The sequence below is a fragment of the Hydra vulgaris genome, chromosome 01 (assembly GCF_038396675.1).
Source record: "Hydra vulgaris chromosome 01, alternate assembly HydraT2T_AEP".
Lineage (NCBI taxonomy): Eukaryota > Metazoa > Cnidaria > Hydrozoa > Anthoathecata > Hydridae > Hydra > Hydra vulgaris.
The window spans coordinates 32,372,501-32,400,373 of NC_088920.1; the positions used below are offsets into that span (position 1 = coordinate 32,372,501).

The window sequence follows — 27,873 nt, forward strand, 5'->3', positions numbered from 1 at the left end:
GCTTTTACTGCCCAGAAAACACAACAAGAGCTGACCAATACCCATGTCCTGAAGGTACTTACAACAACATGACTACCCAAACATCTTTGACAGCTTGTATACCTTGCGCTAAAGGAAAGTATTGTGCTGGAGTGGGAAATACTTATCCTACAGGAGATTGCCAAGGAGGTTGGTATTGTTCTGAAAATTCTATTTCTGCCACACCAACCTTAACTGGTGGTCAATGTAGAGCAGGATTTTACTGTCCTCCTGGAAGTTATGAACCCATTCCATGTGAGCTAGGAACTTACTGTGATAGAAATGGTTTAGATATATGGCAAGGATTTTGTTCTGCAGGATATTATTGTAATCAGATGTCAACAAGTCCAAATCCTAATGGTACCGAAGGAGGTTTATGTCCTTATGGTAAGTTTTGTACTGCAGGAACAAAAGCACCTGAAAATTGTCCTATTGGAACATTTTTAGATATTTTAGGAGGAAAAAATACTACTGATTGCAAAGTATGTACACCAGGTAAATTTTGTAATCAGTCTGGATTGATTTTTCCTTCTGGTGATTGTGAACCAGGTTACTATTGCCCATTTGGCTCAATTTCAAACAAGGAAGTACCATGTGATTATGGTTATCATTGCATTGGGGGAAAAGGTTTTCCAGAAATGTGTCTTTCAGGTCAATATCAAAATGAAAAAGCCCAAAGTATGTGTAAAATTTGTGTGGAAAGATATTTTTGTAATGCTACAAATGGACCAATTGTTAATTACACATCCTTTGTTTGTCCAGAAGGTTACTTTTGCCCTTCAGGAACTAAATTTGCAACAGAATACCCATGTGGGTTAGGGACCTTTAGTAATAGCCAAGGTAGGGCTAATCAAAGTGAATGTTTACCATGTTTAGGAGGATTTTATTGTGGAAGTTATGGCTTAATTAAACCATTTACACCATGTAGTGCTGGATATTTTTGCAAATATGGTGCCAAAACAGCATCACCTAGAGAAGGAGAAAATGCTAATATTTGTCCATTAGGTTTCTATTGTCCAATACAAACTGTAAACCCAATAGGTTGTACATATGGCACAATTGGTTTGAAAGAAGGGCTTATGTCACAGATTGAGTGCAGTAATTGTCCACCTGGTATGTTTTGTGATAAAATTGGTCAATCAAACTATACTGGAAAATGTATGCAAGGTTTTTACTGCCCCAGTGGATCTAACAACTCCCAACAAATTGTATGCCCTGAAGGATTTTACTGTCCTTCAGGAAGTGCTTTTCCCACTCCTTGTCCAATTGGAACTTATTCTAATAGCCAATCTTTGTTTAGTTCAAGTCAATGTAATCCTTGTGATGGAGGCAAGTATTGCAATAATAGTGGTTTAATAGCTCCTAGTGGTGCCTGTAGAGAAGGTTTTTTTTGCCCTGTGGGAAGCACCTCAGATATTCAGTCCATTTGTCCTGTTGGTTTTTATTGCTCTCAAGGTATTTTTTTTTTAACACTATTACTATAATGATAAGCCTGTTATTTTTCTTTAACAATATGCATTAACATTTATTTATTTAAAATTTATAAATTTATTTATATTATGTTTATTTATTTAAAATTTATAATTTATAAATTTTAAATAAATAAATTTTATATTATATATCTATATATATAATATAACATTGTAAAAAAATAACTTATACAATCTGAATACACTTAATCAACCTGCAACTTAATCAACCTAAATCTGCAGTAGTAGATTAATATTATGTAATCAGTTTCTTGGTTTATACTATTATTTGAAGATTTTAAATAATGATTATATGAAGTTTTTTACTACCATTTTTTACTATCAATAAAAATAAATTTAATCACTTAAGTAGTCGAAACTGCTCAGAAGATTCCTTGATGGCAGTACTAGTCATTTTATGTTAAAAATTTTTTTGCTTTTTTCTTTACTTTCATATTTAAGTGCATTAAATTACTAAAAAAAGTATAAAAACTATATATGGTGACTAATGCAATATGTATGACTAAAAGTTTCATTGTCATATAAATAAAAATATATATAAAATTTTTCATCTCTGATATAGCATTCTAAAGTCTTTTGATATTGCTTTATATAATTTAACAATTCTAAAAACAGAGGCAAATATTAGATTGTAAAATATTTGGGTTAACATTTGAAGAAACTAAATGTATTTTTCGTCCAAACAGAATGTAAACTAAAATTAAAATTAAATTTTATTGTATTAAAAAATTGATTGTAATAAAAAATTGATTTATTTTTTTTTTAATTGCATGTTAAACAGTATTTAATATACTTTAAGTAAACAAAATTTGAAAGCTTTTTTTGCTTGCTAAACAAAACAACAGTAATACGCCAAACTTTTTTAAGCAAAGTAAAAACAGAAGAGTTAAAAAAAAAAATAAAGTTTCATTTTACAGTAAAAAACATTTTTATATATAAACACTTTGTGTCCAAACTCAAACTTTTTTTGCATGAAAGTCTTGGTTGTGAGCCAAAAGTCGTTTCACTAATTTACTACTGCATTAAATTCTTTGTTGATGTGTGTACCTTACCTACCTACTGTACCTACTGATGTATGTACTAAAGGTCTTGCAGATGGTTTTTTTGTATGAAATTGTCAGGGATATTTTATATGCAGCTAAGTCTGCATTTATTGATTTACATATTTATATATTTGTACTTATAAATATTTAGATATACATACTGTTATATATTGATATAAGCATATTTTGTATAAAAAGTAATTTATATTTTTAAAAAGGAAGTTCATCTCCTACACAATGTTTGTCTGGCTCATACACAAATGTGACTGGGCAATTTGCTTGTCAGCCTTGTCCTGAAAGATATTATTGCACACCTATCAATATTACCACTGATCCTTACTCTGTTTACAAACCTTGTCCTAAAGGTTTCTTTTGCCCTGAATCAACTGGACTTAATTGGAGACCATGCCCTTTAGGAACTTATAGTAATATCACAGGATTGGCTAGTGCCATGGAATGTACATATTGTGATAGGGGAATGTATTGCTCACAGTTAAATGCAACAGCACCGACCGGTTTTTGTGCTGGTGGATTTTATTGTATACAAGGTGTTGATCGACCAAATCCAATTTATGATAATTCTACTTTGAATTGTTCACATATTGGTAATAAATTTAAATATAGAAAGTTTTTTTTGTTTTAAGTCACTTTTAAAAATAAATTAAAAGGTTTCAAAAAATAATTGATTGAAAAATTAGTTTAAATTAGTTTGTGAAACCTAAAATGATATATAGTTAAATAATACATTGATTTTATATTTTCAAAAAATAGCTTATTAATTTTTTATTTTAGGTCTAGGTGGTATATGTCCTTCTGGTTCTTACTGTTTACCAGGATCAGAACATCCAGTAATATGTCCAGAAGGGACCTATCAAGATGAAAAGGGTCAGATTGGTTGTAAACCATGTCCAGAAGGGTATTATTGCTACTCAAATTCTACTGATTATTCAAAAAATAATTGTCCAAAAGGACATTACTGTCCAATGAATACAACAGAACCCTTTAAATTTAAATGTCCACCTGGCACTTATAATCCAAAAGATATGCAAATAAATATAGCCGGATGTCTATCTTGTGATGAAGGAAAATACTGTTTTGGGAGTGGAAATGAAAATGTATCTGGAAACTGTACTGCTGGATATTACTGCCCTGGCTCAGCAAGTAATTCAACTATGTATCTGTGCCCTTCAGGTTCTTTTTGTCCTGAAGGCTCCAAATCTCCAACATTATGTACAGGAGGATTTTTTTGTGCAACGACAGGTTTATCTATCCCGACTTATGAATGTTCTGCAGGCTATTTTTGTACAAAAGGTGCAATTAAGGCAAACCCTACTGATTCATCTGGTGGAGTTTGTCCAAAAGGTTTTTTTTGTCCTCAGAAATCATCAATTCCTATTGCATGCCCATTAGGAACATTCCTTAATTCAACACAGAACGTGTGAGTAGCTATATTACTTCTTCTTTTGATAGTCACTTTAATGTTTTGACAAGAGTTTTATGCTTTTCTTGTTGGTTTTGTTAAACCAAAATCATGGCTGAAGGCAATGATTTTGAATGCTGCAAAAAGAATGTGCTGCTTTTTCAGCTCACTCTATTTGCTACACTATTTGCTACACTGAGAATAAAAACTAGCATTTTAATTTTATTGAACAAAATGTTTAAAATTATCCTAATTTGATATCTTGAAACAATTTATTTTGACTTGCGGTAATGTTCCACTGAATTGTCTGTGATTTTTTATTTCAATTTTTGTATTAGCAAGCATAGTGAATGAAAACTGTGAGTGTTAAACTTAGATGCAATATGAGTCAAGTGTACATTAGCAAAGTATTTGAATAACTATAGTGTATTTTATAGTGTTTCATGTGGTTAATTTAGGAAGTTAAAAAGTTATCATTCATATACTGCAGTATCCATGAAAGGAATTTTTCTCTTAAGTTTTTAAAAATGTTTGTGATTGAATTTATTAGGGTTGCTCCTTCTTTTCTTAATTGCCTGTCAGTTGTCTTTTTTTTTACATATTTGCATTATTTGTTATTTAGTAATTTAACTGATTGCAAATCTTGCTTGCCTGGATTTTACTGTGATCAATACAACTCCAGTGTTCCTTGTGGCCTGTGTGATCCAGGGTATTACTGCAGTGGTGGAGCCATGAACAGTAAGCAGTATTCTTGTCCTGCTGGGTATTATTGTGAAATGGGTAGCACTGCACCTAGACCATGTCCATCTGGAACTTATCAAAATGAACTAAGACAATCGCAGTGTAAATCTTGTGAACCAGGTAAAAATATTTTTTTAATTTTTTATAAAAGTTATTTATTTTTATAAGAAATAATTTACTTTAATAAAGAATTGTAAATGCACTTCTTTATTAAAGTAAATTATTTCTTATAAGAATAACAAAATTTGTTACTAGAGAGAAATACTATTTTATATTTTTATCTTGGTGATCACATGATTATCAAACTGATCTTATATTAGGGTGACGACATCAAGCTGATCTTATATTAATTATTTTAATTACAAAAAATACCAAACCTAAACTTTATAGAAACCAAGCCACACAAGTGTGCAACCATGGGTATTAAACTTTAAAAGAAAAGGAAAAAAAAACATTTTTTCTGAGCAAAACAAAAAAAAAAATTTTTTTACCAAAAACACTTTCTTAGTTATCTAAAAATATCTTTTAATTATTTTGAAAGCCCCCTGAAGCCCTACCCATCATTAAAGTACCCATCACAGAGCTTGGACCTTTGGTTTATTAAAATATTTTAGTTAAACACTGTAAAATATTTTAATTAAACACTGTTTTAGCATAAAATGAATTCCTTAGTAGAAAAAAGTTATACTATTGTTTAAAATAGCACAAACAAACTTGTTTTTTTTTTTTAAGTTGTAGTTTTACTTCAAATATTTCAAAATATGTTTTATAAGAAGAAACAAGTTTAGTAAATAATATATTAAATATAATACCATTATTTAATTGATACAGATTATAAGTGTGAAGAATTTTTATATAAAACTATAATAGTATATTAATTTTTTACTATTTTACCATTACCAATATCATAATAATATAATAGTATTTATTACTTATTATACAGTCTAATGATAAATGCGTACTGGTGTAGTGGTTTTTTTTTGGCTTTTTTGGTTGTTTTTTTTTGGTTTATCTTGTATTACCACACTTAACTTGTTTCAGTGGCCCATGTTTATCAAGGTTTGTTTATCAAGGTTTGTTTGTGAAGGTTTGTTTATCAAGGTTTGTTTATCAAGGTTTGTTTATCAAGGTTTGTTTATCAAGGTTTGTTTATCAAGGTTTGTTTATCAAGGTTTGTTTATCAAAGTTTGTTTTTCAAGGATTGACTGTCGAGGTTTGTTTGTCAAGGTTTGTTTGTCAAGGTTTGTTTGTCAAGGTTTGTTTGTCAAGGTTTGTTTGTCTAGGATTGATTGTCAAGGTTTATTTGTTAAGGTTTGTTTGTCAAGGTTTGATTGTCAAAGTTTGTTTGTCAAGGTTTGATTGTCAAGGTTTGTTTGTCAAGGTTTGATTGTCAAGGTTTGTTTAAAAAATAAAAAGTAAAATAAGTAGAAATGAGTACTGATGTTTTAAAATTGTTTTTGTATACTTTTATAAAAGCTTATTAATATTTATTATAAATATTTTTATAAAAGTTATTACAATTAATATTGTTATACTATAACTATTATTGTTATTATTGTTATTAATTATATATTTTTTCAAATGTTTCAGGTTACTATTGTGATAGCAGCAGTTCTCCAGTTATTAATTATACATTATTTTCCTGCCCAAAAGGATTTTACTGTCCTTCAAGAACTTCTTACTCAACGCAATATCCATGTCCTTCAGGAACATTTTTGAACCGAACTAATGGTGCTTCAATTAATGACTGTATACCATGTCTTGGTAGCTATGCTTGTGATACTCCTGGTCTTATTTATCCTGCTACACTTTGCTCAGCTGGTTACTATTGCAAAGAAGGAGCTAATCAGACTACTCCAAATTTAGAAAAAGCGAACGTTTGTCCTCCAGGATGCTTCTGTCCCAAAGGTTAATACTATTATTAGTGCCATTATAATCATCATATAATAATAATTATGAGTTTTCTACAAATTTCGTGTGAGTTTCACACAAACTTGTTTTAAAGACATTGTTATATTAATATGTTCAAAGTTTTGAAAAGTTTTATTACTCTGTCATAAAAATACACTCAAAGCTTTGAATGCATTTTGAACATATTCCATATAACTTGTTATGTAAATAATAGAAATTAGAAATAAAATCAAAGTTGAGTGTGAAAGCATACTTTATGTTGAATCAACTGTACTATTACTTATAACAGCTTATAATTATAAATAACAGCTAACCAAATAATTGTGAAATAATTTAAAAAAAGGTTATATAAATGTAAACCTGTGTTGTGAGTGAAAAACTAATGCGGTCCAAATTTTGACTTATTATAGAGATGTAAATATTAATTTATGTAAAGAGTCACAAATTTCTTAAAGTTATTATTGCATTTAATATTTCATATATCATTTAGGTACTGATGAACCAATAAAATGTCCAGTAGGAACCTATAGAAATAGTATTTTGGGAATGTCTGAAACTGATTGTCTACTATGTATAGGTGGAATGTATTGCAACAGCACTGGTCTTGTTTTTCCAGCTGGTTTTTGTAAGGCTGGTTACTTTTGTCCAAGAAACTCATCAAGTTCTACTCAATACATATGTACAGTTGGACATTATTGTCCTGAAGGAACTGAAGTACCAAGGGAATGCCCAATTGGAACAGCTACTAATTTTACTGGGTTGGTAAGTGATACACAATGTCAAGATTGTGCAGGAGGATTTTATTGTTCTTCAACTGGTCTGATACAGCCTACTGGGCCTTGCTCTGCTGGATATTATTGTCCACCAAGAAGTAACAACTCTATGTCTATTGTTTGTCCTTCCGCAATGTACTGCCCAGTAGGCAGTAGCAAACCTAAATTTTGTTTAGAAGGATATTATACAAGTTGGGAACAAGCAGATGTGTGTGCTCCATGTATTAGCGGTTATTATTGTGTTGGTGACAATGTTACTCCAGGTATTTGTTTTGAGTTCAAGTTGATTTTCTATTCAAAGTTGTATTAACTTATATGTTTATTTTATTACTTTTTAGTTTTTTAAAAGTAAATAAAGTTGGAGTAATAAAAAAATTTGTTATTTTGAAATTTTTTTTTGTTGAAATAAAATTTTGATTTAAAAATAAATTACTAAAAAAAATTTTTTATTCAAGATATTGTTATTACAATTACCTTAAGTTACTGATGTACTAAACTTGCAAGTGTAATATTTTTTATTAGTAATTTTTATTTTTTTATAAGCACCAAGCAGAACCATATCTAGTAACCATAGTAATATTTCTGATGCTAGTTTTAAAAGTACTTTTAAACTAAAAATCACTGTTTTGTGCCTAATATGATAAATTTTGATGTGATTTTAATGTGCTTTCTGGTTGGTGAATGTGATAACTATGTAAAGTGTGATTATTTACAGTACTCATTTTAAAAAAAAATAAAAAAAGTTTTTATTGATATTGTCAAGATTGATTTTAATATTAACATAATTTTATTATTGAACTAGTATAGATGGAAAAAAAAACTTGCTGGTAATTTTAGTTTAATTTAGTAAATTTGTATCTTTCTTAAGGGGATCGTAATTCTGGCATTATAAGATGTCCGCAAGGTTATTTTTGCCCAAATGCAACTGGTAGAAACTGGCAACCTTGCCCGATTGGATCCTACAGCAATAAAACAGGTTTAACTCAACCTTCAGAGTGCACTGCTTGTGATGGAGGAATGTATTGTGACAGTTCTAATTTAACAGCACCATCTGGATTTTGTGATGCAGGTTATTACTGTGTTTCTGGGATTTATTCAAGGCGACCAGAACTAAGTAATCTTACAACTTGCCCAATATCACCTTCTCTTGTTAGCATTGGTGGAGTTTGCCCAAGTGGTTATTACTGCCCAAAAGGAAGTCATACATATAACGGTACTTTTTATATTTTTTATACAGTAAAATTTTTTTCATGCGGTAACATTTGTTTTTATATAGTAAAATTTATTTATCTATAAATATAAGAATTTTTTTTTTATGTAGCATGTTTACCTGGAACTTATAGTCAAGCAGGAGCTGAAAGTTGTTTAAAATGCCCAGCTGGGTATTTTTGTTTGGATCATACTTCAAATTATTCTCAAAATATATGTCCTTTTGGTCATTATTGCCCTCCTGGTACTACAAATGCATTACAGTTTCCATGTCCACCTGGAACATTTAACCCATTTGAAGGTTTGAGCACTAATTTGTCATGCATTATGTGTCCTGGAGGTTTTTATTGTGAAGGATATGGAAACAAAAATTATACAGGAAAATGTTATGAAGGATTTTACTGTCCAATTGGAGTTGATTCGCCTACTCCATTAAATTTTGTATGTCAGCCACGATTTTATTGCCCTAATGGGTCTTCAGAAATGATTAGTTGTTCAGGTGGAAGTTATTGTCAGACACCAATGCTTAGTTCACCCACTGGTGAATGTTCTGAAGGATATTATTGCCCTATAAATTCTTTAAATCCAAATGAAAGAATTTGTCCTGCAGGTTATTTTTGTAAAAAGGGTACAGAAGTTCCTACACCATGTCCAAAAGGTACATATTCTGCATCGGAAAGAGGAGTAGATAATACTGTCTGTTTGAATTGCACTGCTGGATTTTATTGCAATGGAACCGGAATGTCTTTGCCTGGTAAAGAATGTAGCCCTGGATATTATTGTCCTCCTGGTCAATATGAACCAAAACCTTCTGCTTATATCTGTATTGAAGGGCATTTTTGTGGATTAGGTTTCCCTTTGCCACAGAGATGTGAAAATGGAACCTATCAAAATAACAAGGGTTCTTCTTCTTGTATTCAATGTCCAAAAGGTTACTATTGTGATAATACAATAACTCCTGTAGATAGTTTAAGTGGGCGTTTATGTCCTGCAGGTTACTATTGCCCTCCTGGTACTCGCTATGCAAATGAGTTTGGCTGTTTATCAGGAACATGGTCTAATATGACTGGTTTGAATGATTCCTCACAGTGCCAACCTTGCCCAAAACAGTAAGTTCTATGTAATAAATTAGTTGCTTCAAAATTTTATTTAAATTTTGTATTTGAAAAAATATTGAGTAATATATTATGCTAAATCATGGAACATAACAGTCATACTGTATATATTATTAGATTCTATTGCCAAAGAAAAGGTTTATCTGCTCCTGAAGGAAAATGTTTTGCTGGATTTTATTGCAATGGTAGTGCTTCTACACCAACACAATATGAATGTCCAACAGGTTATTATTGTGATGAAGGATCTTTCCAACCATTGACTTGCCCTGCTGGATTCTTTATTAAAATAAAAGGAAGCAAATCTATTTCGGATTGTCAATCATGTAGTTCAGGAAAATGGTGTGATCCGAGCAAAGGTGTTGGAGTAATTGAACAAAATTGTTCAGCAGGATATATATGTGTATCAGGTACAAAATTTGTTAAAATAGTAAATATTTTTTATAACTAAAGCATACTTTTAAAAATAGTACACAATATCTTTTTTACCTAGTTTAGTGTTTCACTTAATTCTCTGTATTTGTAAAATTGTTTGAAATAATAATTTTTTAGAATTGCTGTATACTTACAGGCCTTGCAAATGCAAAAACTAGGACCTAGTTAACTAGGTTAGTTACTTAACATTAAGGTTATTGACGCATTCGACAATTTAATACATTTAGAAAAATAGTCAGAAGAGATACAAATGTAAAATGAATAAAAATATTGCACATTTAAAAACAAGTTTCTAAAGTTAAAAAATAAAAATAATACATTTTAATAATTAATTAGAGTTTGGCTAATAAAATAGTATGTGATGTTTATGAATAAAAATGTTTTTATGAACAAAAAACTTTTGACTTCAAATTATTTTTGACTTCAGCCTTAAACTCCAAGTTATGTGTTTTTGAGGCCTGTTAGCCCTGACAGGGTAATAATATTATATATAATAATACCTACCTGTAATGTAATTTAAATAATTTATTTTTAAAGGTTCTACAACTCCAACACCAAATACTGGTAATTCATCAATAGGTTATCTATGCCCATTAGGTCATTATTGTGTTGAAGGAGCAGTACTTGAGCAATCGTGCTCACCTGGATACTATGCTCCAGTTATGAAAATGGAAAAATGTTTACCCTGTCCTCCTGGAAAAACATGCCCAAATTTTGGAACTATTAACCCACTTCCTTGCCCAACTGGTCATTACTGTGAACAAGGTATATCTTCAGTAGGTACACCATGCCCAGTAGGAAAATATAACCCTGAAACCAATAAAACGAGTGTGAGTGATTGTTTAGATTGTCCCTCAGGAAAATTTTGCAAATTTCCTGGATTATCGTCTCCATCTGGAAATTGCAACGCTGGATTTTTATGTCAGAGTGGAGCCAAAGATGCTTCACCCAATGATACAGTAAATAATTTGTGTCCTACAGGTTCTTATTGTGAAAGCGGAACAACTTTATCAGAGAAATGTCCAGCAGGAACCTTGAGAAAATTTCCCGGAGGTACATCTATTGAAAGCTGTTACCCATGCGATCCAGGTTATTATTGTGAAACATCTGGTCTATCAAGTCCTACTGGTTTTTGTGATAAGGGTTTTTTTTGTCCCCAAAATGCAAGTATATATTTAAAACAGCCAACATTATATAAATGCCCAAGCGGTTATTATTGTCCTGTAGGAACTTCTGTTCCTAAAGGTTGCGCTCCTGGTACATATCAACCTGCTAATGGTTCTTGGGAATGTTTAAGTTGCCCAGCAGGTAAGTATTGTTCTGGAAACACTGTCTTTCCTAACCCTTGCCCGCCATATCATTACTGTCCAGAAGGAACTGTTGCACCAATATCTTGCCCAAATGGAACGTATACCATGGATGGTATCACTGGTTTATCCTCAAATATTTCTTGTAATCCCTGTCCATCTGGAAAATTTTGTCAAAATGGAATTCCAGTAGGAAACTGTAGTGGCGGATATATTTGTTTTAATGGTAGTAAGGTACCCAACCCAAGTGATGGAATACAAGGAATTATATGTCCAATGGGGTACTATTGTCCACCAGGTACAGAAATAAAGCTTCAATGTCCTAAAGGGTTAGTGATTTATCAAAATGGTAGCTCAAGTATCAATGATTGCCAACAATGTCCTGCAGGTTACATTTGTACTCCAGAAAGCACAGTTCCAGCATTGTGCAATAGAGGCTACTTTTGTTCTTTTAATCTTACTCGAGCACCATGTCGAGAAGGAACCTACAACAATTTAGAAGGTGCTATTGATGAATCATGGTGTAAAGCTTGCCCTCCAGGCTATTGGTGTAAAGATACTGGTATGAAATATATATATATTACATTCACAGGTTTGTTAGCAAGTCTGAAAAATAGGGAGTTTAAGAAAAATTAAATTTGTTTTATCTGTGATCTTTTGATTGTAATATTTATTAATTTTATTTTAATTTGCAAATCACTGAATAAGTATTTATAAATAATTTTGACAAAAGTTTTAAGTTTAAATGAAAATAAAAATTCCGTTTAAGTCAGGGAAAATTTTTCAAAATCTTGCTAACAATCCTGAATGCATGTGATGAAAGTATTAGCTTCTTTTTATCATTTTTTATTTTTAGTATTAGATTATAATGTGATGTTAGTATGTGATATAGATTCTTTTCCTAGGTACTGCTGACTATTCTCAAAATCCTTGTCCTGTTGGGTTTTATTGTAACAAAGGTGTTCTTTATCCTCAACCATGTCCTCCTGGGACTTATAGCAATGTAACAGGCACTAAAACTGTTGAAGAATGTTCTAAGTGTCCAGCAGGTTATTATTGTCCTGTTAATGGTTCTACCATCACTATACCATGTTCTAATGGTACATACTGTCCAAATGGCAGCATAAGTCCAGTCTGGTGTGAAGCTGGTTTTTATTGCCCTGGTGCTCAAGTAAAGATACCATGCCCAAGTGGTTTTTACTGTCCAAATGCTTCAGAAAGTCTAATACCTTGTCCAATGGGTCATTACTGTCTTGGAAATGATAATTGTACATTATCTGAAGCGGGTTCTATAGTTCCCATAATTTGTCCTTTAGGTATAATTTACATTTTAGTTTTACAATTTTTTTCTTTTTTACAATTTACATAGTGTTCTAGTAAAAAATGTTTCTCATAAAAGGAAATAAAACCATTTTAAATTTTTTTAGTTAAATCTAAATTTAAAGATATATCTATATAAATAAAATTTTATGAGTTTTTAAACATTTTTATTTACAGGCTATAAAGAAATAAGTGGTAGTGAAAGGTTAACTTTTGAAGATACGTGTGAATTATGTGAACCAGGAACATATGGGGCTGCATCTGATCGCATCTCATGTGCAAAATGCAAAGCTGGAGTTATTTGCATGCAAGGTTACATTTTTTTGATTGCATTTTTTTTAGGCAATAGACAAAAAATAAATAGGCAATTAATTTTGTAACACAAAATATATAAGAAGATAATAGTTTTAGTGTTTATTGAGAAAAATTTTGTTTATTTACATATAAATATAATAAAATAATCATGTATAATACAAAAAATTTTCAGGAGCTACAACTGACAATCCTCTTGCAAATAATACAGTATATGGTATTAATTTTACAAACTCCTATCCATGTCCTGCTGGTTACTATTGTTTATCTGGTGACTATTTTCCTCGACCTTGTCCTAATGGAACTTACAATGAGCGTGAATATGGTAGCCAAATATCAAACTGCACATTATGTCCAATAGATCATTATAATCATTTAACATCACAAAAGGCATGTTTTTCTTGTGGTGGTCAAGCTAAGCAACCTTTCCAAGGACAGGATAGTTGTGTCTGCAATGGTGTTCACAGAGTATTTATGGTAAATTTTTATTTCCTAGTTTATACTATTTATTATTTAATTTCATAATGCTTTTTTTTTATATAAACGCAATTTTTTCTTCAAAAGCCTAGTGACAAGACTTGCTTGTGTGAAAAAGGTTATGAAGTGAGTTCAGGTAGAGAGCAAGATTGTGCACAAAAATTATATGCTATATGCAGTGAAGGACAATGGCGAAACCAGAATGGCTCTTGCATGAACATTGAGCAATGGAACCAATATTGTATCAATAAGGTAAATATCGTAAATGTAAATAGATTAATTGTAAATTATTTACAGTTTTGTAATCATCAAACAACAAAACAAAGACTTATTATTATTCATAATTTTTTATTATTTATATTTATATATTATATTTATTTTTTTTATATTATATTTATATATTAACTTATTATTATTCATAATTTTTTAAACACAGATTGCACATTATATTACATAAATATATTACATAATTTTTAAATAGTTAATGTGTTGTTGTAATGTAAGGGGGTTGGGTGTGTGAGTGCGTGTTTGAATAAGTTTTAAGTATTTTACAAAAGATAAAATAACTACTTTTTTTTTTTTTTTAATTATTTTTTTAAATTTTTTACTATTATTATTTTTATATATCTTAACTTCCAACAAGGCTGCAAGCAGCTACTATTAGAGTTGGAAGTTACTGGAAGAAAAAGATAAATTTTATAAAGCAAGATAAAGATTAACTGACAACTTAAAAGACTGGCAAAGTTCATTGTATTTTACAGGAAGTTTATGTTGATCATGTTCTAGCAGAGCAAGCATGCCAGAAATAGTTTGCACAGTTTGCATTTTGACTTATAAGATGAAGATGAACCCAAATAGTCTTTAAATCAGCGTCCTCAAAAGTTTGGTTTAAAAGCATTCTGTGTTAAACACATGAAGAATGTGCAGAATTATCAGTGATTCACTGCTCAAACTGTACCAAGTGTTTACATGACTTAGGTATGATTGAAGAGCAAAGAAATTTGATGTCATATCAATTAAAACCAAGAAATATTGAGTTTTTTTCACAATATATGTGATGTACAGTACAAATGAAAGTTTTTTTGTGCTGTATAGTATCTAACCATAAAAGTGTAGATCCATTACAATAACCTCAAAGTATAAAAAAAACATGTGATGGACCCAGACAATCATCAATATCAAGAGAAAAGCCCAATATTTTTGGGTTAAGACTTATGTTTTGTATTTGTTAAGGCCAGCTGTGTGTTGTGTACTATGAGCTGTTCTAACTTAACTAATAGATCACAGGGTTTTGTTGCAGAACACAATTGATATATTTGAGCTTGTTAATGAAGGAACCGATATGTTGAAAGACATGATAAAGTTATTTTTCAGTACTGGTTAACCTCAAATTGCTCCATGCTTAGCATTGTTCAAAGTATTGTTTGTCCAACAAACAATACTTTAAACATTAACTGTGTTTTTACAGTAAAGTTTTAATTTTCTGAGAAAATCAATTCACACTCTAATACAATGTTTTGAACAAATACTTTTAAACACACTGTGTTCTTTTGTCATTTTTTTAATAAGCGCTTTTTGTTGTTAATTGTTTAATATTTCAAGATTAAAAGACATATATTTTATGAAGAATTTTTGTCTTAAACCTTTGTTTTGTTTTGTTTGTATTTTTATTGCATTTCATTATATTCCACTTTATAAGATGTTTTATTTTTTACATCAAAATTTTTTAATGCACTTGCAACAATAATATTTCAGTATTTATCATATATATATATATATATATATATATATATATATATATATATATATATATATATATATATATATATATATATATATATATATATATATATATATATATTGTAATTAGTTGGTAAAGTTCATATCGTTTAACGTATGATTTGAATATATCTTTTTTCATTATTTTTTGAATTAAAAGAAAAAAATTCCTTCAGTTACAGTCAATGTACAAAATAACATCAAGTTCATCAAATGATGCCTTATTAGTGCATCAATTTGTTTGAACAAAATAAATATTTTATTTAATGTACTATAATTTTTGAGAAAAAAAAGAAAAAAGTTATGTTTATATAAAGATATTTATAGAATTTCTGTATTCTATCTCTGTATATGATTATTGTAGTTGTTATATGAAAAAAATTGGAAATGATATCTTGTTGAAAAAGGGTAAGGTTTCATATAGTTTTGTTAGTCATTAAAAGATCAAACTTTTCTATAGCATTTAAGAGAGTCAAGTTTGAAATCTTTACAAGAAATAGAACTTTTACACTTTTTTAACCTGATGTATATCGTTTAAAAGTAACGGATTTGACTCTGGGTACTGATTAGGAGGGTACATACTGGCATACATAATTCTGAAATAGGTTAAACATAAACTATGCTCTTATCACAAGTTGAGAGTCTATGGATTTTAAGAGTAAGTACACAAATATCTTCAATGTTTTGATTTTGCTCAGCTAAAATATACCAGGTTACAGTTTCAAATAGCTGATTCTAACACAATGCCAGTGGCGTGTTTTGCATTGTAATCAGCTTTGTGAAAATTATAGTTGGTTAATTTTTTTCTGAATTTAGAATTTTCTAAATTACAATTGTAAAAAAATCATACAGTGGTATTTGTGAATGGGGAAAAAGTTTCTACATTAAATATATTTTCATGGTTGTTTGATGGAATTAGATAAAAATCTTGTTAATTATAATTAATGATTTATACCAATATCAATATAGTTGATGATTTATGATAAAATTTATACAATAATATATTATAGTATTATTATATAATATTATATATACATGATTATAATACTGAAATTATTTAAGATATGCTATGTTATAATATTATCATGAAATATTAAATATATTATATTATGATTTTAAATAAGATATTTTGTAATACTAAAATTGTTGCATAATAATATATTATATAAAAATATATAACAATTATAATAAATGATTTCCTATAACTTTTAAGGTATGCATTGGGTCCGACAACTATGTGGGTTTTGACAGTGAATTAGGTCTTTGTTTATGCAAGGTTGATGATCTTGAACAAATTTGCAACCGTGAATGTCGAATTAAACAGAAAAATTTAATCCAGTATATCTGCACAGATCCGATCACAATTAGATTGACTTATCAAAATGGAAGCTATGTCAGTATTTCCAAAATATATTTTCTATGTGTATTTATATATATATATATATATACATATATATATATATATATATATATATATATATATATATATATATATATATATATATATATATATTTATATATTTATATATATATATATAAATGTATATACATTTAAGTTGCTTAATTTTTAGGTTGAAGCACCATATAGTGACATGCAAGCAGTTCAAAACTTTAGAGATACATTTTCAATTGATAAATGTGAAAAATTAGACAATTCTACTCATCCATTTTATCTTACAAGTGTTGGAGGTTGTATGGCTTAATCATTTTTCTTGCTATTTTTATTTTCTACAAAGTATTTCATATTTTCTACAAAGTCAGATATTTTTTATGGTTCACTTAACAGCTGAGCTTTTTATTTAATTTTATCATTTTTCTTGCTATATTTTTTTTTCTTCTGAGCAAGACAGTTTTTATAATTCCTCAAACAACTGAGCTACATAATTAACTTAATAAATTCTTTTGAATATAATTTTTTCAATGAACAGCTTTCTAATAATATATAAATTTGGTGCAGTTTGTTATAATATTCAAAGTTTAATTAAACTTTGAATATTATAACAAACTGCATCAAATTTATATATTATTAGAAAGCTGTTCATTGAAAAAATTATATTCAAAAGAATTTATTAAGTTTGCTTTTGGTTTGGTTTTGCTTTTGCTTTGCGTTTTGGTTTGTGTTTTGGTTTGCGTTTTGGTTTGCGTTTGCTTTTGGTTTGGTTTTAATTGTGATAACTATCACAGTCAAAACCAAACCAAAAGCAAACTTAACAAAACTTAACTTAAGGAAAAAAAATGTTTTTCAAAACTGAGCTATATTCATCTATAATAATGCATTTTCTTAAATTATTATAATTTTGTTTTTTGGTGAATATGATGCTAAAATTATGAATTTTTTATAATTTTTATACAACCACAAGTATTTATATATAACTATTTATATGGTTTTTTTTAATTTTTTTTAATTTTTCAACATAGTCATTCAATTTTATTTTATATTAAATTTTGTAAAATAACTTATGATTGAAATATATAAGACTTTAATTATATATTTTTCAAACATAAAATTATTATATATTGTAATACTTTGTTGTACAATATTTATTTTTTATATCTTTGTAATATTCATTAACAAGAACGAATGTTTTAGTGACTGGATTTCTCGGAGTGTACAATCCTCCTACTGAAAACATTGCATCGTTGATGTTTTCACAAATTAAAAACTCAACACAAAGTTCCCGTAAACGGAGAGATTTATCTAAGCCATTCACAGGCATTAAAAATCCTACAGTGTGTATCAATTACAATGATGTTATACTTTTCAGTGTTTCAAATAAATATTTTCCTCAATATGATGAAGAGAATTTATTTAATACAAATCCGAACTTTGATTTTGGTGCCTTTAAAGATCTAGCAGAACAGCATACTCTTATGGATACTCCTACAACATTTTTTTCATTCAGATTCCAATCAGAAGGAGTTTATGTTTTTAAGATGAGCTCATCAGGTGATCTAAGAATGGTAAATATTTGTTATAAATTATAAATATTTATTGTAAATTATTTTTCTTTTGAGATTTATCTTTTAATACACAAACTTATCATATGTATTTATATCTTTTAATATTATCATATCATCACAGTATATCAGAGTGATGACTCGTGGTGCACAATGCGCAGAAGATGGCCCTTTTTTTGCTACTACACCTCGTGCTATTATTCAAAATGGAATTGCAATTGATCCAAACATTTTAATAACTCCTGATTGGTTATTGATTGGTGTCATGGTGATCTGTTTCTTTGTGCTTGTTCTTATATTAATTATCGGGCTTGTGAGTAGTGTTTTTTACAACTTACAAAAAAAACTTTGCAAGTTTTGCAAACACTTTAATTTTTATATAAATATATTTTTTATTAGAAAGTCGAATATAAATAAAGCTTTTTATTTAGAAATATATATAAATATAGCTTTTTAATTAAAAATTTTTAATGTTATAGTTTATGTTTCGCATTCATGGATGGCGAAAGTTGTTGTATATTAACCCTAAATTCAGGCAGATGTCTTCATTGTTTAACTTTGATGATTATTCTTCTAAAGGCTCTGCTGTTCATCCATTGAAAAAATACCATAGGAAAAAAATGTTACTTGACCAAAAAAATATTCAGGAAAAAGATTCTAAACATGATGAAGGTATTATGTTTACATTTTAAATTAGAAAAAAGTATTTTAGTAATTTGTATTTATGTGTATTTTTACAAGATATATTTTTTGGTAGTAATTTTTCGAATAATTAATATGCAGTTTATGCAATTATGTATTCATATTTCAGGACAAGTAGTTACTACGGAATCTGTTGTAAAAGGTGATGAATTCTGGGACTATGACCAGCAAATAGATATGGAAGCTTTTAGTACTAAAAATTTCTACACAACTTTATCAAATCAAACAAATGAAATAACATCAGCATTAGCCAGACAAAAAGATCAGGTTTTTTTATGTTTACTATTATGCATGTCTTATTATTAGTTGTGTCTCTGGCAAGATTTTTTTATTTCTACTGAACAGTTAAGTGAGTGAATATTTCTATTACAAACCGAACATAAAATGCATAATTTCTCTTGCATATTTTTCATTTTAAAGATAATTATTTTTATACCAATGTGTCACCAATTTTTTATTGAATTAGGTGAAACAGCTATACAGCAAGATTAACAGTCAAGCAGAGTCTCTTAAAGGATTATGGGTTGCTAAATTAAATTTAAAAGGTCGTTCTGTTCTGGCGTCTCCTGAATCTTTACAAGCTTACGAAGTTAAAAAGAAAGAGGTAAATATGAGTGTTTTTTTTATGTTTTAATAACTAATTTTGAAAAGCAAATAATGCAATTAATATCTTGGGAATTATTTAAATAAAACACACAAATTTAATGATCTTTTTTTTTAAATATATGTTTTTAGTATTTGTATATTATTTTTTACCTACCAGCTAGAGGATGAGTTAGAAAGACGTAAAGAGCTCGGGTTTGGTTTTCTCCAAGTGCTGAAAAAGCAGAATGATATCTTTGAAAAAGACGAAAAAGCAAGAGAACAGCATCAAATATCATTTATGTCTACAGTTCATAATATTCAACGCATACTTAAAAATTATACACAATCTAAAGAAAACAATGAAGGGGTAAAAAAAGAAGAGGGGGGAAATGAATTTGATAATAATCTGCAACATAAGTAAATTTTTATCTATTTTATTATTATTATTTTTTTTTTTTTTCTACTCCTATTCATCATAATCTTATATCAGATTTATTGCAAGTTTTTCTTTCTTTAGATTTGAAATTGCATAGATATTAAAGAGATTTTTTTTTCATTAGGGTTGGTATCCGTGTAAATATGCTGTTAAGTAAGTTAAACAAAGAGCTTGTTGATGAAGCTCAACGAAGAGGAGCATTAGGTATTATATCCCAAAGCATTGGAGGTCTTATGCTTGATCATAATGGTGAAACTGTTCCTAGAGAGAAAATATTAAAGCCTGATGGTACTATAATCGAAAATAACAATATGGTGACATTTGATTCAAAAACTGGTTTGCTTATGCCTAATCCTCTTGAGGTTTGTATGCTTTTAGGAGATGGTATTACTATTGTTGAAGTTCCAAATGGTTTTTTTGTACACCCTGTTACATGTAGACTTTTACAAATTGAAGGTAGTTTTTTTTCGTTTACTTTTTTATAAATAATATTATATCGTATGATAAATTTACTTTTTATTGATATAATTTTTTTTTACTTTTTATAAACAGATAAACATTTCATTAACATATTTGAAAACATTTTCTCATTTCTTACTATTTTGTTTATACCAAAACTTTATTTCTGCGACATAGTTACATGTGACATAGTTATATTATACTATTTAATTTAATTAATTCATATGATAGTAGATATCATTATAACTTATTACTATGGTTTTTTCCTTTTTTTTTCCTTTGTTTTTATCATTTTGTTTTCTTTTTTTTATTCACATTGTTTTTGTTGTTATTTATAAAAAGATTGTTTGCATTTTTATTTACATAATATTTTACTTAGATGAACCAATCTTTAAAACGAGAAGGCTACTTGAGAAATACTTGAAAAATAGACTTTTTATCTGCTCTCTTTCCCAATTTTTTGAAAGCTTTTGTAGAGGTTGTCCTATAGAGATTTAAATACTACCAGGGTTGTATATTAGGGGTGTGTTGTTTTAAAGTAATATTTCTCTTCATAAGTGCATCATATAAAAAAAATAAAACGTTCAATAAAAATTTAATTTATGAATAAAAGTTATTAAATATACACAGATAATTTTTAAAAATACTGATTTTTATTTTTTTTGATTTATTTTTGTTCTCTTTGTTTCTATGAAAAATGATGAAAACACTTTTATGCAGCAACAAATTACATCATTCAATTTGTTGTAGTTTATTCAACTTTTTGTAGTTTAACAATAAAGTAGAAATATTTGAGAAAGCTTTTGTTATATAAGCTCTAGTTAAATATTTGAGAAAGGTCTTGTTATATAAGCTCTTGTTAAATATTTGAGAAAGCTCATGTTAAATATTTGAGAAAGGTCTTGTTATATAAGCTCTTGTTAAATATTTGAGAAAGCTCATGTTAAATATTTGAGAAAGCTCTTGTTATATAAGCTCTTGTTAAATATTTGAGAAAGCTCTTGTTATATAAGCTCTTGTTAAATATTTGAGAAAGCTCTGTCGTGCAAATTTTAAGGTTCTAATTAAAGATCTATTTTTGTTTCCTTTTTAAATGCAAAACTACTGTATTTTAAACTTCGAAGATTCATAGATTATAACTTGTGCAAACCAATCACACCTTTTTTTTTTTTTTTTTTGAGATAACTGTAATATTAAAATAAATATATCTAAAAATCAGATAAAAAAATTAAAAATTATTGGTGGTTTATCCTATTTCTAAGAAATGTATTAAGAAAACTGGTTGTGGTGGGGGGATGATTTTGCATATAAATTAAAGCTTGTTTTAAAGAGAATCAATTAGTGCGTTTCATAAGTTTTATTAGTGCGTTTTAAATTTAAAAGTCTTAAGTGGAGTATGGCTGTGTCAGATGCGATAATTTGTGCCTGTTTACTTTATGAGTTTAAACTTGGAACCAAAGCTGCAGAAGCTTGTCGTAAGATATGCGCTGCTTTTGGGGAAGGTACCATAGCAGAACGGACGGGTCAAAAGTGGTTTAAAAAATTTTCCTCTGGAAATGAAAACCTTGAAGATAAACCAACATCTGGAAGACCATCCATCATAAAGAACGAGGATATCAAGCTGGCAATTGAGCAGGACTCCAGTCAAACATGTCAAGACCTTGCCTTAAGGTTTAATGTCAGTGATGAAACTATTCGTTTACATTTGCACCAACTTGGATAACGTTGGAAGTTGAGCAAATGGGTACCTTATGAGTTGTGTGAAACAAACAAGCTACAGCGCTTAACCATTTGTTCTTCATTGCTTTCCCGCCACAATTTAGTGCCATTTTTTGACCGGATGTTGACGTGCGATGAAAAATGGATTATGTACTGCAACAAAAAACGAACATATCATTGGCTAGCCAGTAATGATCCAGTACCGATGACTCCTAAACCAAGCATTCATCAGCAAAAGGTTTTACTGTGTGTATGGTGGCCTACAGCAGGTATCATTCACTATGAGTTGCTACCAAGTGGACAAACCATTACTGCTGAGATATACTCAGCCCAATTGGACAGAGTTTCGGTTGCTCTTCACCAAAAACAAGCAGCTTTGGCAAACAGAAAAGGTGTTGTATTCCACCAGGACAACGCCAGACCGCACACCACAAAAATCACGCGGGGAAACTCTAGCACGTTTACAATGGGAGATTCTACCTCACCCTCCGTATTCACCAGACCTTGCGCCAAGCGACTATCACCTGTTTTTGGTCCTGGATAATCATATGAGGAATCGACAGTTTCGAAATAGAGAAGATCTCGAAAATGAGTTAATTCAATTTTTTAGCTACCAAACTCAAGACTTTTATAAAAATGGAATATACCATCTTGTTTCACGATGGGAGAAAGTTATTCTTGGTGAAGGAGACTATTTTTCAGAATAAATTTTATTAAAACTGTTTTTATGTGTATTTATTTATGGATCTGCAAAACCGCACAAACTTTTTTGGTTGCCTGATAATAAAAGCATTATCTTATACTGAGAAAAAAATTAATTCACTCAGAAAAGCTGAATTCAAATGTTGCATTCTGTATTTAGCGCTAAATTGTCTGAATTTGGTATTTTATTATAATAAATTGGTATTTAGCGCTTATCATGTTTAAATGTAGACAAAACTTTAAATATATTATGTAATATCACTTTTTTTTTAAAATAATGCTATTATACCTAAATTAAAGCATTGTAAAAAAAAGAGATTATTTTAAAAATAATATAAATTTTTGTTTACATATATATATATATATATATATATATATATATATATATATATATATATATATATATATATATATATATATATATATATATACATACATAGCACATATATATATATACATAGCATATATAGCATATATATATATATATATATATATATATATATATATATATATTATATATAAACATATTTCTTATTAAAACTTATATATATTTTATAATTAAATTGATAATAGTTTTCATTATTTTATTATTAGGTAATGTTGCTTTTGATCCAGTTTCATCAAAACTTGTTTTTACAACTGATAGCCCAAATGGAGAAGCCTCTAATTCTCATGTACGGTTAATACCTTATATACCATATCCAATCAATCCAATGACTGGACAACCAACAATTACTAAGTTTCATTCTTTAGAAAAAAAGAGTGAAATGGTTTACTTAGGCCCTATGAGTGATTATAAAACCGGCCAAATTGTTCCTATACTGGGTATCACTATTCATCCTACAACTGGTAAGGCTTTGTTATTTTTTATAATTAGTAAATAATTAAATATACAATGCGCAATAATTTTTTTAACTATTTTTTTTATAAGTATACATATAAATGTTTTTTTCACAAGAACAAATCTCCTGAAAACAAACACTTTTTTTATTATTGTAAAAAACTAATGCAAAAAGGTGCTGTCTTGCACTAAGCTCTATTATTTTTAGTTTACTAAATCTCCTATTTATATTTATTTCAGAAGTTCTAGAGACTAGAGAAGTTCAAGGTTCTAGAGACTTTCAGAATGTTTTTAACAATATCATGAACAAAGACAAATCTAATATTCCATTTTCATACATTTTATATTGTCTCTACTATGGCAGAACTATTTGAAAATAACTTTTTCCCTAATTCTTTTCTTGAATCTAAACACTCTTCCTTTAATCCAAAAGATATTGGTTAATCCACTATTACATAGTAATAATAAGCTCTCTTTAAATGGTGTTTTTGAGAACATTTTTATTGAATTATTTCTAGAGAGTTTCTGAGAACATTTTTATTGAATCATTCTAACAGTAGTATTGATGTTGTTCTTTATGGACAATATTTCCCTGCATTTCAAGTAACTTCTTAAATACCACATGGTTCCATTCTTTGTCCTGTGTTGTTCTTGAATATAATTATTAAATTTGAATAATTAATTCTGATAATTTTATCTCTAAAGTTCTGATAATTAAATCTCTAAATCTACTAGCTATATAACTACATATATATATATATATATATATATATATATATATATATATATATATATATATATATATATATATATATATATATATATATATATATATATATATATATATACATATATATATATATATAAATTAGTAAAAAATACTTATCTAACTTTTTTCTTCAACTTGAAGTTCACTTGAACTTCAAGTTGAAGAAAAAAGTAGAAGTTAGATAAGTGTCACCATAAAACATAGAAATGAGGCCGGCCTCAAATACAAGGTCAGTATATATATAGTTATTAGCATTTATTTTTTGTTTATAATTATTAAAATTATGTTGATATACCTATATAAGTGAAGTGCAACACTCTTGTTGAGTCCTCTGCTTTATATCTTCTAGAATTATCTTTTACTACATACTCTGATGGAAACAATAATGCAATTGATTGCAAACTTAGAATCTGCTGGCCTTTTTTTATTTTGCTTGCCCTTTTTTTAATTCTTTACCCCTACATTGCTTAATTATCCTTGCATGGTATACTGTTGTCATACCTTGGTTAGTTCTTCTAATACGATCTTCTATTTTTTAGGCAAGGTCCAAAATAAGGATTGTCCTGCTCTAGCTGCTAAGCTACAATGATTGCTGCTCAAGTAAGCAAGCCTCTTGTTTTACTAACCGAAATTCAACCCCACATGACTCATCATTCAGCAAAGTTGCATCTTTTTACCATAACAGTTCATTCATGCTCAAAAAACTTTTATACTTCTAGTTTTTTTTCTCAAACATTGGAATTAATTTTTTTCTTCAAACATTGGAATTAATTTTTTTCTCAAACATTGGAATTAATTTTTTTCTCAAACATTGGAATTAATTTTTTTCTTCAAACATTGGAATTAATTTTTTTCTTCAAACATTGGAATTAATTTTTTTCTCAAACATTGGAATTAATTTTTTTCTTAAACATTGGAAATTTGGCGTTTTAAAGTTCTTTCTTTTCTTCATGTTTTCCTGACACAATTAACAGTTTTTGTGCAACTACTTTTTTGCTAACTAAACTTAAATGGAATAGACTGATAATAGTAAAAGACTAGAACACTTGGCACTTCTAAGCCCTTAGTCAATGTATGTGCTGAATACCCACAGCTCTCTTTTTTAGTGTGATGTCATCAATGACATTTACTGTTAAACTAAGTACACACACATATATATATATATATATATATATATATATATATATATATATATATATATATATATATGCATATATGTATGTATATATTATTGTTATTATTATTATTATTATTATAATTAGGTAAAGCTTTTCCAGTTGGAGGAACTTATGTTGATTTTGTAACAAAGCTGCCCATACCCATAGAACTTGGGTCTTTATTTGTTGAGCCTGTTTTTTCAAACCAGATTCCAATCATGGGTGTAACCATTGATGCTTTATCTGGAGATGCTATACCAATTGGTGGCGTGACACTTGATGAGCCTTCAATGCCAGTTTTATTGTATGACAGTTTTAAAGACAAAATTTCTAAGAAAGATTTAAAAGTAACAAGTGTGCGTCTTTATGATCAAAACAATTGGGAGGTAGAGCAGTTAAATGGAGGAGAAAGGGCACTTTTAGATGTGAATGAACTGTATTATGAATCAAAAATTGTTGATGTTCTTCATGATTTAAATAATGCAGTAACTGGTGCGAATAAATCAAGTGGTCGTCATGAAGAGAGTATTTTAGAAACCCTTTTAAAAGATCTAAGGAAGTCAAGAACAAGAGTTCGCACTTTAATTCTTAGAGATGGGCATGATCTTGTAAAACAAACAGAACGAGCTTCAATATTATCAGACACTGGAGGTAGTCCAGGTATGTATGAGTTTGTATCAACTGGTCAGTTGTTACCTATATTAATTGGAACAGAGATGTCTGATCCTTCTGGCTCTGGAATTAATGTACCTATTTTGGGAATAGAAAAAAGTAAAGAAAATAGCTCTTGGTTTCCATTGGGTGGAACTGTTGATGATATTTTAGGGGAAGGCTTAAAACCAATAAGACTTGGTGATCAAGTTGTTGATACAATAACTGGAAAGCAAGCTCATTGTGTTGGAGTGAAATACAACTATGACACTGGCTTTACTGAGCCTATAACAGCTATCTCTTTAAAAAAAAAGAAAGGAAATGTACCATCTGTTTCAGTACAATTACTTGAAGAAGAAATTGCTGCTCGAAAAGGTTTTTGGAGAAGACAAAGAAAGCGTGAAGAAGAGTTAAAAAACTTAGAGTCAAATATTGTTCACCAATTAACTGAAAAAGAGGTCAAAGTATCCATAGTATTACGAGAGAAACTGGAAACTATTGTTGAAGGTATTTCCTTATTTAGTAACTTACTTTCTATAAAACTAATTAAAAATGCGTTAGCATTGTCCTTTTAATATTTTCATTTTACTTTTTTTAATAGTTTTATTAAAAAATTTTATTTTATAATAAATTTTTACAAAGATACAAAAACTTTAAAAGAAGCAAGTAATCGTGAATTTCAACGAAGAGCTAATTCCACACTTGATCAAGCATCTGCTCTTCCTCCTCAAGTTGTAGCTGTTTTATCACAGTGTGATTCACTTGAAAGTGATAGAGAAGAGGTTAAAAATCAGTGCCACTTTAAGTTGTCCGAGACAATTGAGCGATTTTTTAATAAACATGATGCTGAAGAGAAGAAATATAAAACAAGGATGGATGAACTTGAGGTTAGCATGTTTAATAAAGTTTTTAGTGTTTTATATTTTGTAGAATTGTCAAAAATGTGTTAATTAAAAAACTAGAAAATATTAGGTACACACATAAATAGGTTGGTTGGTATTCAAATAATTAGGTGTGTTGGTTGTTATGCAAATAAAGTAGGTTGATCAATATATAAATGAATAGGTAGGTTAGCTGGTATACAAATGAATAGGTTGATTGGTTGACACAAATGAATGATCAGGTTGTATAAATAGTTGTATAAAAGCATTTTAAACACTATATTGTCTAATAGCATTTTGAACACAGAAACTGAATTCAGTTAAACAACTGAATTTTTTGTGGTTGTTGTTGAAAAAAGTTACTACAAATTGAAAGTATTGACCTTTTAATTATGCAATAGGATTATTATTATTTTATATGCTTTTAATTATGGAATATTTAATTATGCAGGTTAACAATAGTTATTTTTAACTCCTAAGTGTTCCAATGATTTATAAACTCATTTTGTTGTGTTCTGTTGAACTTTTTTCTTACTTTGTAAATCTAACTAAAATAGGGTTTGTTTGTTGTTGTTTTTTATTAAATTTTAAGGTTTTTTAAAAATTTTAGGGTTTTAAAAGTTTTGTTTTTAAGATTTTTAAAAAATTTAAGATTTTTTTTTAAGA

At 28.7% G+C, this 27,873-nt stretch overlaps 1 protein-coding gene across 1 annotated transcript in view; it reads left to right on the forward strand.

Annotated features, from left to right (window-relative positions):
* Window positions 1-27,873, forward strand: part of LOC100213567 (uncharacterized) — a 120,204-nt gene that overhangs the window by 77,466 nt on the left and 14,865 nt on the right. The window contains exons 28-53 of the mRNA XM_065787917.1: window positions 1-1,473; window positions 2,770-3,156; window positions 3,344-3,989; window positions 4,594-4,832; window positions 6,303-6,620; window positions 7,114-7,659; window positions 8,265-8,609; window positions 8,718-9,714; window positions 9,838-10,127; window positions 10,690-12,021; window positions 12,365-12,775; window positions 12,957-13,091; window positions 13,267-13,568; window positions 13,656-13,820; window positions 16,561-16,740; window positions 16,919-17,036; window positions 17,938-18,308; window positions 18,430-18,618; window positions 18,785-18,977; window positions 19,117-19,274; window positions 19,474-19,611; window positions 19,771-20,009; window positions 20,153-20,484; window positions 23,503-23,757; window positions 25,781-26,833; window positions 26,969-27,213. The exon at window positions 1-1,473 is cut by the window's left edge and continues 267 nt beyond it. Coding sequence (XP_065643989.1) covers window positions 1-1,473; window positions 2,770-3,156; window positions 3,344-3,989; window positions 4,594-4,832; window positions 6,303-6,620; window positions 7,114-7,659; window positions 8,265-8,609; window positions 8,718-9,714; window positions 9,838-10,127; window positions 10,690-12,021; window positions 12,365-12,775; window positions 12,957-13,091; window positions 13,267-13,568; window positions 13,656-13,820; window positions 16,561-16,740; window positions 16,919-17,036; window positions 17,938-18,308; window positions 18,430-18,618; window positions 18,785-18,977; window positions 19,117-19,274; window positions 19,474-19,611; window positions 19,771-20,009; window positions 20,153-20,484; window positions 23,503-23,757; window positions 25,781-26,833; window positions 26,969-27,213 — 11,057 coding nt within the window. The remainder of the gene's footprint in view (window positions 1,474-2,769; window positions 3,157-3,343; window positions 3,990-4,593; window positions 4,833-6,302; window positions 6,621-7,113; window positions 7,660-8,264; window positions 8,610-8,717; window positions 9,715-9,837; window positions 10,128-10,689; window positions 12,022-12,364; window positions 12,776-12,956; window positions 13,092-13,266; window positions 13,569-13,655; window positions 13,821-16,560; window positions 16,741-16,918; window positions 17,037-17,937; window positions 18,309-18,429; window positions 18,619-18,784; window positions 18,978-19,116; window positions 19,275-19,473; window positions 19,612-19,770; window positions 20,010-20,152; window positions 20,485-23,502; window positions 23,758-25,780; window positions 26,834-26,968; window positions 27,214-27,873) is intronic.